Here is a 13,326-nt window from a genome sequence, read left to right as displayed (position 1 = left end):
GTAGGGAGGGGGTTTAGAGTGGATGTAAACCCCATTCATGAAATTTGGCCTGGGCACATATATCTGTAGTGTTTACTTATCTCTCTCCAAAGCCCTAAGTCCCATGTCTTTCTGCTGCCCTGTTCCTCTGTTAACGGCATGACAACTTCTGCCAAGCTCTCCGATAAAAGCAGCTGGGAGTTTGTGTCGGGTGGGTGCATAGAGACAGATAAGCAGAGAGCTTGCCTATTCACAGCACAGCTCTGCATTTTTCTTCCTCTGCCTATGTGGAGGGGGGGGGGGGTGCCTTTCCTCCAATCAGCTCACACACAGTGTATGCTAAGACTCCACACCCAGTGCTGGAACAGGAAGAATACATTCTAACATGATGTGCACTTTCTAAACAGTTTAGAAAGCTGAAGACAGCAGATATACAAATAAAATGTATGTAGGCAGATTTGTTTAATCTCTGTGTATCATCTGGGACTGTTCACTTCACTGGGTACATGTATATGTGAGGGTTTACATCCCCTTTAAGTCACAATACAATCTTAAAAAAAAAAAAATTTAAATCTACCAAGTGGGGATGGACTTGATCAGGGTGTACATTTTTCCACACATATTGCCACCATGTCCCCCTACATCTGTACTGGGTGTCATTTGCTTTTGTTTTATTTCTATTTGTGCATGTTAGTTATGCTGTACATTTTATGGTTTTACACTATGTTGCATTTTGGTTCCTCTTTTTAGAGTATGTGGTTATGCCATGAGTTGGACCAGATTTTATACAATATTACCTCAGTTGAAGGGACAGAGCATATGTACTCTTGCTCTATATTTTAGCTAGGGACAAAAACAGAAGGTGGGTGCTAGCCCTTATGTGCGTGGAACAGCAGAGGGTATGGAAGAAATCCAAGACTTAGATTACTTTAGAAGTTCAGGTCTTACTTTGCACTGCAAGGACTATGTTTTTTCACTTGTTTTTGGCTATAGCATCCTTGACTTGATTAAATCACATTATCATTATTAATGTTTTATTTTTAGAACTCAATAGGTCAAGCTAAAATGTATGCTTGTAATGCTTGCAATAACTTTTGGACATGTTTTGCACATTTGTATATATATATATATATATATATATATATATATATATATATATATATAATATATCTAAAGATACAGTATGTCTATATTAATAAAACCAATGTGTCTCTGTGTCCGTCCCTGTGTCCGTGGGATTGTGCTACTGCGCATGTGCCCCACGGACAGCTGAGTGCAGAGACTTCGGGGCCGCTGGATGAATACGAGAGGAAGAGTGGGGCGGGGGACAGAGGAGCAAAGGGGCAGGGATGGAGGATGAGTGGAACAAGGAAATATTATTAGAGAGGAGGGGCGGAGGAGGAAATGGGCGTTACCGTGGATGCACCCGACTGCCTCACACTCCCCCAACACACCCATAAAGGCTTAGCCTCCCGCTCGGTCACGCCTACATATCGTGGTCAGCGTCGGCCAGGTCGTCATGGTGCACTGAAGGGCGAGGAGAGAGGAAGCCGGGGCGGGGGGTGCATCGGACACCCACCGACGCAAAAAGTGGCGGCCGCGGCGGTCGCAGAGGTGGACCGCATTACCCTGATCCTGCCATCCACCCGGGGGAGATCCCACGGGGGGATGGCCTAAGTGCAACGGGTGAAACCAAAGACCCACCCGGCTGAGTCACAGCCCAATTGAATGCGGACAAGGGTGGAGCTTGAAGAGGCCCAAGGGAGTCCCGGGCATACAAATCCCAGCATGCATGTAATCATTTTGCCGTGGCAACCTATCATCAACAATGTCTATAAGAAAGGGAAGAGGGAAGGGAAGAATATATACACTAATCAGCATACAGCAAATAAAATCAGCATACAGCAAATAAAATCAGCATACAGCAAATAAATGAAGGGGATGGCGAGAGGCTCAGGCACAAAAATTACCTTGATCATAAAAAGCCTCTAATGCAGTTTTGGTGACATATTACGTACCATTTACAACATTATCTTACTATATACAGTACAAGTGTCTCTGCGTCCAGTCCCTGTGTCCGTGGGATTGCGCTACTGCTGTTGGGACTTGGAGCGCAGAGACTTTGGGCGGCCGGGCGAAAATGTTACACCCCTCCCCCCCCCACACACTGGGCCCCTCTTCCTGTCTGCCCTTTTCGGTGCTCCCATGCAAGAAAGCACACTGTAAGAGCTCCCGGTGCTGTCATACCCTGCTGCCCGACGTCCCTCCCTCCTCCTCCTTCTCTGCCTGACGCCATGGCTGTCACTCCCGAATCCACAGATCGGCGATCCCGGCCACCTGACCCAGGCTGAGAACTGAGCACCGAGAGATCGAGTGACAGCTCTGGGGAAAGAGTCGGAGAAGGGGGAGGAGCCTACGAGCAAGATAGCAGCTGCTGGATGAATGCGAGAGGAAGAGTGGGGCGGGGACAGAGGAGGAAAGGGGCAGGGATGGAGGATGAGTGGAACAAGGAGATATTATTAGAGAGGAGGGGCAGAGGAGCATTCATTTCGGGCATTCCCGTAGGTTTCTAAAGAACTGGATTACAGGATAAAAAACAACATCATACCCCATATAAATCATATCTTACTATATAAAGTACAAGTGTCTTTGCGTCCAGTCCCTGTGTCCGTTGGATTGCGCTACTGCGCATGTGCCCCACGGACAGCCATTGGGACTTGGAGCGCAAAGACTTCGGGCGGCCGGGCGAAAATGTTGAACAGGTGGGTGTGCGCGGGCATGCGAGAGCCGCTCAGTCAGCTCTGCGCGTGTTCCCGATGTTGCTAGGGCAACAGGGATGCTATGCGCAGAGCTGGCTACGTCATGCGGCTCTCGCGTTGTTAGAAAAAAAAAGAGATAAGCGAGAGCCGCTCAACTCTGCGCATAATGTTTGCCCACATATGTTCTAGCGCCTGTTAATTTAACGGGCTTAATGTCTAGTACAGTATATATATCTATATATATATAGATATATATAAAGATATATATCTATATATATATTTATTTATTTTTTTTGAATACTTTATTTTAGAACAGCACACAGTAAATACAGAAGTCACAGTTATGGCAATGCTTAATTGTAGCACGTTCCATCAGAGTTCAACACAGTACAAACCGTAACAGGCAAATATATGAAAAATAAGGACCTGCTAATACCAGGTCCTAGGGAGTCTCTGTATTCTGCATGAATTTTGTACAAGGTAGATACCTTTACTATGCCTTCAAAAAAAGAAAGGCTGGAATCATGCTAGCTACTAAACATGGTACCAGGAAAAGTTTTGACCGACAATGGAAATTATGGACTGATAGATTCCCAGCAAATTGAAAGTTGTAATGTTCTTATCTGGAAAACTTACAGGGAGCTAAACAGATGTAATAACACTATAATTTGGACCTAACCTTGTTTGTACTTTTGTTTTCTTTTTTTCTTTACACAAGATGTATCTACTGTGTAATGTTTGTATGACTTTGTATTTCTATCTTTGAAAATAATGAAAAATAATAAAAGAAAAGGAAAGGCAAAATCAGAAAAGTAAGAAGAAAGCAGGGGAGGAAAGGGGGGGGGTGGATTAAGGGACAAAAAGGGGCCAGTCACTATTCCAATGCTCCAGACCAAGAGTCATATCAGTATAAAGTTTTCAGGTAATAGGATTTACTTCAGCAGCTCTGTGTACTCCTCAGAGTAAACAAATTTGTGCCAGTAGAACCATTTTTAAAGGAATTTCTGCCCCCCTTTTTCCGTGGCCACCATGTTCTCCAATTCATTGATTTCAGCCACTTTCCTCAACCAAACGGCGATAGACGTTGACTGTGTCTGCTTCCAAAAAAGGGGGATACAGCTCTTTGCCGCTGTAAGCAGGAGAGGTAGAAAAGATCGTCTATACACCTTGCTCATAAAATGATGGTGGTGAAGGTAGAAGAACGCAGGGTACTTCAGAAGTTCGCAGTCCGTGAATTTTTGATTTATGCAGTGAACTTTCATCCAAAACCAATGGAGAAGGCGGCAGGACAATAAAATGTACAAGAGAGATCCGGATTCCTCTCCACACCTCCAACAAAGGTCCGAGCACTGGAGGAACATCCTATGTATCCTCACTGGTGTATGGTACCAACAAGTCAAGATCTTAAACCCGGATTCCTGATGCTTAGCGCAGATAGAGGTTTTATATGAAAACAGCAGAATTCTCTGTACCTGCTTATCTGTAAAGTTAATACCCAGGTCCTTTTCCAATTTGGTAATGTAGGGAGATCTGAAGTCTGGAAGTATGGAAGTCACCAAACGGCATGTGAGAGATACTGCTTGATGAAAAGGAGATTGCTCCAGGCATAGAAGTTCAAACGAGGTGAGAGATCTCCTGAAGGAATCAGGTATAAGTAGGGATATGAGAAAGTGGGATAACTGTAGCATTTGCCAAAAAAACAATCCCAGGAACATAGGGCCCTCCATGATTTGCTGTCTGGTCACCCTTCGACCACTAATAATAAAATGATGAGCCTGGAATGACCAAGCTTCTTTCAAGTTTTGGAATCTAGGGTCTTGTAGGCCAGGACCAAAGGCCGGATTACCAAATATGGGTGTAAGCGGAGAGGGGGTTGGAGTGATAGGAACTTGGAGCAAACCCGCCAGGTCTCCCCCACCATGTGGTGACTGAGAACCTGGGTGGGCAAGTCCGCTTGGCACCATAGCACCGAGTCCAGCTGAATCCCAGAGAGAGTCTGTTCCACCTCAACCCAGTGCTTCAGAGGGCCATGGCTACACCGATCCAACACTCTTGTCAGTTGGCATGCCATGTGATAGAGGCTAGCATCAGGGAGGGTCATACCTCCCAACAACTTTGGTAAACGCAATATTGACTGAGCAAGCTTAGGAGGCTTCTGAGCCCAAAGAAAGGTAACAAAGGCCCGATTAACCACGCACAGGAAGAAGCGAGGCATGACATTCATCTTTACTATATTACAACGGCCAAGCCAAGAAAAAAGGCAGTGCTCACGACACCAGATCCTTTTTAATAGCCATCAAGAGAGGAGAAAAGTTTTATGGAAAGATATCAGCCACCCTGCCAGGAAGGAGAACTCCCAGATATCTTATGTACAAAGAGGCCCATTTAAAAGAGAAGTCAATCTTAAGAAGAGTAGTCAACAAGGCCGACATTGATACACCAAGTGCCTTGGATTTCTGGTAAATTAATCTGGAAAAAGGATAGGTCCTCATAGGTCTTTAGTTCAGTAAGCAGATTCAGTAGGGAGATCAAGGGCTTAGATAAGTAAAATAGTAAATTGTCAGCCTATGCCACCATCTTAGGGGAGAATGCCGCCGCAAGATGTGGGCTGGAGATATCTGGGTTCTTTATAACTGTCCTCAAGAAGGGTTCAAGCGTTAAAATAAATATCAGAGGGGAAAGAGGGCACCCCTGCCTCGTCCCATTATTGATCCCAGAGGAAGATAGGTGACTATTCACCTTTACTTGTGCAGGGGGATGGGAATAGAAAGCCTGAGAAGACCAAGTTCACCTCATCGAAAGCCTTCTCAGTGTCAGTCGAAAGTAGCAGCATAAGGATCTTCCAGGCCTGAGCAGTATAGAGCAGGGTTAATTGCCTTGGTTGTATTATTGTGGGCTTCCCTCATAGGAATGATCAGAGTGGACAAACTAGGAGATCAATTCAATCAGATGCGACGCAAGTATTTTGGTGAGAAGTTTAAGGCTGGGGTTCAGAAGGGAAATCAGGCGATCATTTTCCCAATGTAGTGGACCCTTCCCTTCCTTTGCAATAACAGCTATATGAACTTGAAGCATATTCTCTGGAAAGGCGACCCCAGTGCTCTATGCCATAAGGAAATGTGGTGTCAGAAGGACACTGAAAGTTTTGTAATACAGGAGGGAGTAACTGCCAGGGCCAAGGGCTTTACCCAATTGTGTATGTGCTATAGCCAGGGTCAGATCCTCCGCCGTAAAGGGTTCCTCCAGTGTGACCAAGTCTTCATCCGACAGACAAGGAAGACCCGAGTTCTGAATGTAATCCTGAATAGCCGCAACCCTGGCAGGATCATCCGAAGCGGGATCAGGGAAGGGGAAATTGTAAAGTGACATATAGAATAGTCAAAATATCTCAGCAATCTCCTCTGTCACATGAAACTTATGCTGCATTTCATTAAGAAGCTCAGGAACTAATGTGAAAGCTTGTTGAGCTCTAAGAACCCGCGCCAAGAGCTTACCACATTTATTGCTGTGCTCATAAAATGCATGTCTACATTTGACCAACGTGGCTTTTGCTCTAACCAAAATGAGGGAACGCAGTTGGTTCCTCAGCAACGTGAGGCAATGTTAATTAGCACACCGCTGATGTACCTTGTATGTGCCTCCCACACCATCATGGGTGCACTGTCTGGAGTCACATTGGAGGAAAAGTAATTGCATAACTCCCTGGAAACCTCCTCAATGACTGCAGGGGTTTGAATTAAGGACTCGTACAGGTATATTTTTTATTGTATATATAGGTCAATGATAATTGAAATGTATGTATTATAAAGCATTTGTGTATAGAGTTTATATAAATATGATGGATTGTATTTATTTTTATTATTTATTGATTAATCGCTTAAGTTTTAATATAGGACCTTCTTTTGGGTGCCACACCACAATTTGCTTTTTATTCACATAAATTTGTACTGTATGTCTCCTAACTGCATCTATAGACTACATTTCCCCATATTAGCTTCAGTTAGTGTCAGTGATTATATGTATAGTACACTTCTCTAATTATCACCATCATATGTGTGAAACTCCTCTCCCAGCTGACGCTTATTTCGCGGAAGCGGGTTGTGTGGAGCCATTTCTGTGACGTCATTCCGTACGAGCAGGCAGGTGCTGACCGCCACTGTGCCTCGAGTTTGTATTACTTTCTCTGGCTTTTAACTTCATAAGTGTAAGTGCATATTAATCTTTTAATAAATGCTAATTTTTAAACATATCACACTATGAAGTCTTCCTCTCTCTATACATGTGGGGAGTGATTGCTCATAAGTAGTGATGAGCCGAACATCCCCCAGTTCGGTTCGCATCAGAACACCGCGAACAGAGGAAAAGTTTGTTCGATAAAACTAACCCCATTGAACTCAATTGGACTCGAACCTCGAAAATCAAACGGCCTCATTTTGAAGGCTTAAATGCAAGTTATTGCACCAAAAAAATGTATGGGGGTCTGGGTACTGACCTGGGGAACATATAGCAATGAAAAAAAAAAGTTTTTTAAAACTATCATTTTTAAAGGAGCAGTGATTTACTGATTTACTGATGAGAATTAAAGTGAAACTATAAAAATAAAAAATTCCTTCAAATATCATGCCTAGGGGGTCCCCTGAATGTGCCTGTATAGTAGCGCATCTCTACGATGTATGTAGCCTGCTGCAACAATACTGACATTTCTAAAGCAAAAAATGTCATATACAAATATACATACAAATTTCAAATGGCATGTACTTGTCATACAGGTGCCGAAAAACTGGGCCTTGGTTGTGGGTGGTACCTGAACACCGTAACCCCTCGCAGTTACTCTTGCTGGGCACAGAAACTGGCCCTGCTGCTAAAAACACCGCAACCCCTTGCAGTTACCGATTAAAATACTCAAACTATCACCTAATATGATGTAATCGATAGCCCTATAGATGAGCTGTGGTGCTTATAGATGTACGCAAGTGACCGATTAACAATACTCTCACTTATGTGATGTAATCGATAGCCCTATAGATGAGAAATCTCTCTCCCTCCCTGCTAGGAATGAATCCCTGGCACTGCACTGTCTGACAAACTGCAAAGAAACTATTCTCTCCCTACCTAAAACACATTCCTGACCCTCCATACACTGCTAGGAATGTCTCTCTGGCTGCACTGTCTGACAAACTCCAAAAAAAGCTATTCTCGTCCTGCCTCAAACGCGTTCATCTTCGTCCGCACAATCACACTACAGGCTGTGGCTGCACGTGCAGCCTTTATGTCGTGTTAGGCGTGTACTTGGCCCTGAGCCATGATTGGCTAAAGGCAGCCTGCCTTTAGTCCAATCATGGCAGAGATCATTTGATTGGCCAAAGCATGAGGTCAGGGTGCATGCTTTGGCCAATCACATAACGTGCTGCATGCGCTGTGTGCTTGCAGTGCATTATGGGTGGGCACTCGAATTTCCTGCGAAGAAGCACATTTGTTCATCATTTGATGAATGCTCAAATGACCGATGTTCGAGTTGAACTTAGCTTTGACTCGAACTCGAAGCTCATCCCTACTCATAAGTTTATTCGTTGCCCGGATATCCTTGGATTATCACATGCACCTTGATTGCAGTTGAATGAGCCTCCCTTTTTGCAGCTGTACCTTTGAGTCATATCTACAGCGTGTTAGATCTCTATAACTTGAGATACTTAAATCTGATAAGAGGCATGTGTTATATGTGGTGGAGGTTTTGATCTGAGCACTGTCATTTACGTATTTTCAATTTGGACACAGATAATCACAGAATATCCAATTTAGTATCCAGTTAGCTTTTGCCTTGATTGTGATTTGAGAAGTTCTAAATCAGGCATGTCCAACCTGCGGCCCGAGGGCCGCATGCGGCCCAGAACCACAGGCAATGCGGCCCACTCTGTGTAATCCAGCGGCTCTCCTCTCTCTTCATTGCAGACTGCATTGGATGGGCATGCACTGGTGAGGCTACATTGGATGGGCACTGATCAGGCTGCATTGGATGGGCATGCACTTGTGAGGCTGCATTGGATGGGCATGCACTTGTGAGGCTGCATTGGATGGGCATGCACTTGTGAGGCTGCATTGGATGGGCACTGGCTGGGCACGCACTGGTGAAGCTGCATTGGATGGGCATGCGGAAATGGTGCGGCAACGTTTTATTACTTATATACCTTAACTGTAGTATATATTTTATATGCAGCCCGAGAAAATTTCTCTACACTCAATGTGGCCCAGAGAAGCCAAAAGGTTGGACACCCATGTTCTAAATGATGAATTGTTTCTTTATTCAAAGGACTATGTTGACGTTAGAGTAATTTTTTGGTCACAAAAGTTTATTTATATCTTCTTTTAGAAATATCCACGTTTTTACTGTGGTTTTTATTTATTGCTTCACACATATGATGGTAAAAATGAAAGAAGTGTATTCAGACTCACTGGATTGCAGCTCTCTTATTTATTTAATTAATTATATTCACTGTATCTATTTGTGTTTAGAATGGGATAAGCAAAGAATATTTCTTTTTTAGTTATATGTATAGTGCAGCTATACATATACTGTAGTTACTATACTATACAGTTTCAGCTTTGAAAGACAATCTTAGCAGATACGTACATTTGTCAATATCTGTTTGTGTTGCCACTGATGTATTAACACAGCTACTAAAATCTTTACATGTCTGGTGTGCTAGTTTATTTTTCCAAGTTGTCAGAGGTTATAAGTCACTCCTATATGTCATCCATTTGTGTGTTTAAATTTTAGCTGGACCTATTGAGCTCTGAAAATAAAACACAAAAGGTCTTGACCTTCTGTATGAAACTGTAACAAAATAAAAATTATCAAATATAAAATAATCTTCAATATATTTTGTGCTATCAGCATGCAGTTTTGAAATAGGATAAGAGAACATTGACTGAAATGTAGCTCATTGATATAAAGAAATTATTCCACCTTAGGAAGGGAATTAAACTATTTGGCATTAATCATCTGTTAATTATTACTAGCAGTATTTTTCTTACCTCCTGGTAGAGAGTCTCCACAACCAGATTTGAGCCATTTAATGAGATTCTCAGCTGCAATATGATGTTCTCCATCTCTTTGATCTCCAGCTTGATGAGCTCGAAGTCCAGTTCAGTGTAGGAGAGACCTCCTTTCTCCATTGCCTCCACACGTCTGGTTAGGCCCTTCAACTGCTCCATGTAGACAATTACTGTGCTCTCATAGTTGTTGATCTTTAAAAACATTTTACATATTTACTTTATTATTTTGTGGAACTTTCACTTATTTAACAGTTGTTATGGAAAATGCTAAACTATTCATAATAGCTTCTGCTCCTAAAGACACTTAAAGTGTAATTTTTCAAACATGCTTGTTCAGGCATCCATGCAAATGCCAGTCTGGTCAATATCTTGTATAATTTTTAATTTATTCACTCCGAGGAAAACTACACACACACAGAGAGATCACATAGGGGTTTATATACTAAAGGGAAATAGGTTGTTCCCTTTGCATGCACTTTTCAAGGGACCTTTCTCAAGCGCTTAGTAAATGTGGTAAAATTACACTTTGCAAAGAATATCCAATCACAATCAAGGGAAATAAAAAAAATTAAAAAAAAACAGCATTTTTGCTTGCACGTGATTGGATGATGGAAGTCAGCAGAGCTTCACCTCATTTGCTAAGGTCTGGGGGAAATTACCTTGCAAAGTGAACAGTCTTTTTCATGTAGTAAATCAACCCAATATTATCTTTGAAAACAGGGCAGCTCTGGTGCCTGGAAGTGATTGCATGTTCCAAATGCTACAAGGCTATCGTAATAAAGATTGAGTATGTACTGTATATTTATTTTCGCAACTGGTGTTCACACTCTTTCATTAATTAAACATTTTATTTAGAATAAATGAGAAAGAACGTTATTAGTTGTCAGCATAAATTCCACAACAAGATGAATATTTGACATGCATTGTCTACCTTAGTGATTTCTTCATTGATGGTTTTGGTTAGGTTACGGTTTGCTATTTCCAAGCTCTCCATTCGATCTACTGGAAAGGTGGAATCTCGATGGATAACAGAGCAGTGACAGACCCCATATGCATCCAGAGATCCAGTAGAGTTCTGAATCTGTTAAAGGACAAAACGTTTAGGTTCTGAAAAAGACTAAACAATAATTATACATCATCCAAAATGTATTACATTCAGAATTAATCAATAAAGCAAACTTAGTCAAACTTCTCTTCTGTCTGTCTATCTATCTATCTATCTATCTATCTATCTATCTATCTATCTATCTATCTATCTATCTATCTATCTATCTATCTATCTATCTATCTATCTATCTATCTATCTATCTATCTATCTATCTATCTATCTATCTATCTATCTATCTATCTATCGTTGATATAGCTGCCTTGCTTAATAAATAACTTTAATATTTAATATTTTAGGTCACTGACCTTGAATGAGTATGCAGATCAGGAACTCTGACTTTTCTCGGACTTGCTGCAACCTTGTTCTTGGTCAATGACGCAGAGACAGTAGGTAGTCAACAACCGCAGCCTGTTAATATCAGTAAAGCGCCTTCCACAGGGGCATTCCGATAAGGTCCTCCTGTTAGTTTTTCAGGCAGACCTTATCAGAAGGTCCATGGAGCCCAATGGACAGGTGTATGTAAACTGACTTATGTCCATTTACTCCTGCCTACCTCTGGATCCATCCAGGTCCAGTAATGATTGCGACTTTATCCGTTTTTGCAGACCAGATCGGAGGTAGCCTGATGTAAACAGATAGTGGAGTCTATTTACACCCGGACACCCACAGAGCTGAGAGGGGTCTGCCCATGTCCACTCTGCAGAAACTGTACAGGCACAGATGTGGCATCCTTCCTGTTCATCTCTGATCAGCATGTGATCTGTTTACAGATCCCCTGCTGATTGGAGCAGACTCTACTCTGTATGAAAGGAGCCTAAAAGAAATGTGGCTCCTCACTATTGCCTGAAAATATGTTCAATCTGAAATGCTATTGTAGAGTAGATTATACAAGTTCCAGTTTTGAAAAGATTGATATTCATATGAGTTTGGTTTATTCATTTTGCGTGCTCAGCATTCAGATAAAAATCTGTTATTCTAAGCACAAAAAATACTGGATTAGATTACATGCTGTGGGGTCAGCCACTGTGAGGTTGAGCAGGAATTATACCTATTGCTTAGAGTGGTAATCAGCCACTTTTCTAAATATGGGAGACTGATGGCTGAGCATTGCAGGAAAGTAAAAAGGCTCTTAAATGAACCCAGCCATATGGGGAACAAGTAAGTTCTCTTGCTGAACTCTTAAAAATATTAGCTGCCGGTCATGCTCATCTAATGGCTTCAATACCTTCTAAGCAACTGACGTAAGGAAACTCCAGATCTGCATACTTCCTCCAGATTGAAGATCTCGAAAGAACTGAATGTATTGGAGCATTAGGATTTAATCTAGGAAACTAATATTTTCATTAAGAGAAACTCAGCAATGGTATTCTTCATACTCCTAACAGAAGTTAATAAAAATAGAATTATAATTCCTACCCCACTTTCAAGGCTGTCAGGATATACCTAGGAGGATGGAACTCTGACTTTGTCCCGCAAGAACTGTTAACTAAATAGCAACATCTCATTTAAAAGTAATGTAAAATTCTGGTAATTTAGATAACATAAAATTTGCACACATGCAGCATGTCAGTTATGACTATTGAGTTGACAGTCTGAAGCTCCTTCTAGCCTTACTTTGTGCCCACTGTGAATGGAGATATGCAAAATAGCTTACCAGACTGGCAGCCCGATTTTGGTAAATTCTCAAGAATAATATAATCAGCGGGAACATGGTGACGTTCCTGTCTTCTGTGCTGAGACCTCAACCAGTACACCTATATATGGTGAGATACAGCCCCACCCCTTAACTGTCATATTGTGTAAGGATGGTATGTTGGTTCTTTTCCAAAACTATGAGAGATTAGTACGGGTACTTAATTGAAAGTAGAACAAACTTCAGATTGGTGAGGTGTGGTCAATGGTATATCAGACAACTGTTTATATGGTGGCACCAAGAGAACTGGATTATTGAATCCCACCAGGTAAAAGCTGGTAGTTGCTGAGAAAATGCCCTGCAAACTTAATAGTAAAATAATAATCATACTTTTTGCAATTTGAGTATCTTTTATATATATATATATATATATATATATATATATTTTTTTTTTTTTTTTTCTTCATTTATTCAATATACATAAAAGCATAGCACACCAACTATGGCTAACACGTTTAAAGTGACCCATGCCACTGACCATGCAGGAAAGGGAAAGTCCCTTTCCACCTCTCCAACAGCAGTACACTCTTACCTTTCCTTTCTCCATGCTGCTGAGACCAGGGAAGAAAACCCGAATGTAAGTTCATTATTGACTTTTCAGAACTCACATACTGTAGGGCTATGGACTCCTATCCTGTCACAATGTACCAGTGCTTGGTCAATTATTGGCACCTGGAACTGTCACATGAGAGGTCAGGCAGAGTTGTATGCTCATCCATACTGAGAATGCAAGT

General features: G+C 41.9%; 1 protein-coding gene across 1 annotated transcript in view; it reads right to left on the bottom strand.

The window, feature by feature from the left end:
• The window catches only part of LOC309559626 (olfactomedin-4-like), a gene marked incomplete at both ends in the record, with an annotated part of 55,530 nt that extends 42,920 nt beyond the window's left edge, over positions 1-12,610 (bottom strand). Inside the window, 3 exons of the mRNA XM_082262963.1 lie at positions 9,771-9,983; positions 10,723-10,872; positions 12,554-12,610. Of these exons, the coding sequence (XP_082119089.1) occupies positions 9,771-9,983; positions 10,723-10,872; positions 12,554-12,610 (420 nt within the window). The remainder of the gene's footprint in view (positions 1-9,770; positions 9,984-10,722; positions 10,873-12,553) is intronic.
• Positions 12,611-13,326: the final 716 nt, after the last annotated feature.

Source organism: Pelophylax lessonae, assembly GCF_965119305.1.
Source record: "Pelophylax lessonae genome assembly, chromosome: 7".
Lineage (NCBI taxonomy): Eukaryota > Metazoa > Chordata > Amphibia > Anura > Ranidae > Pelophylax > Pelophylax lessonae.
Note: the sequence above shows the minus strand (reverse complement) of the source record. Positions and strands in the feature narration are given on the sequence as shown.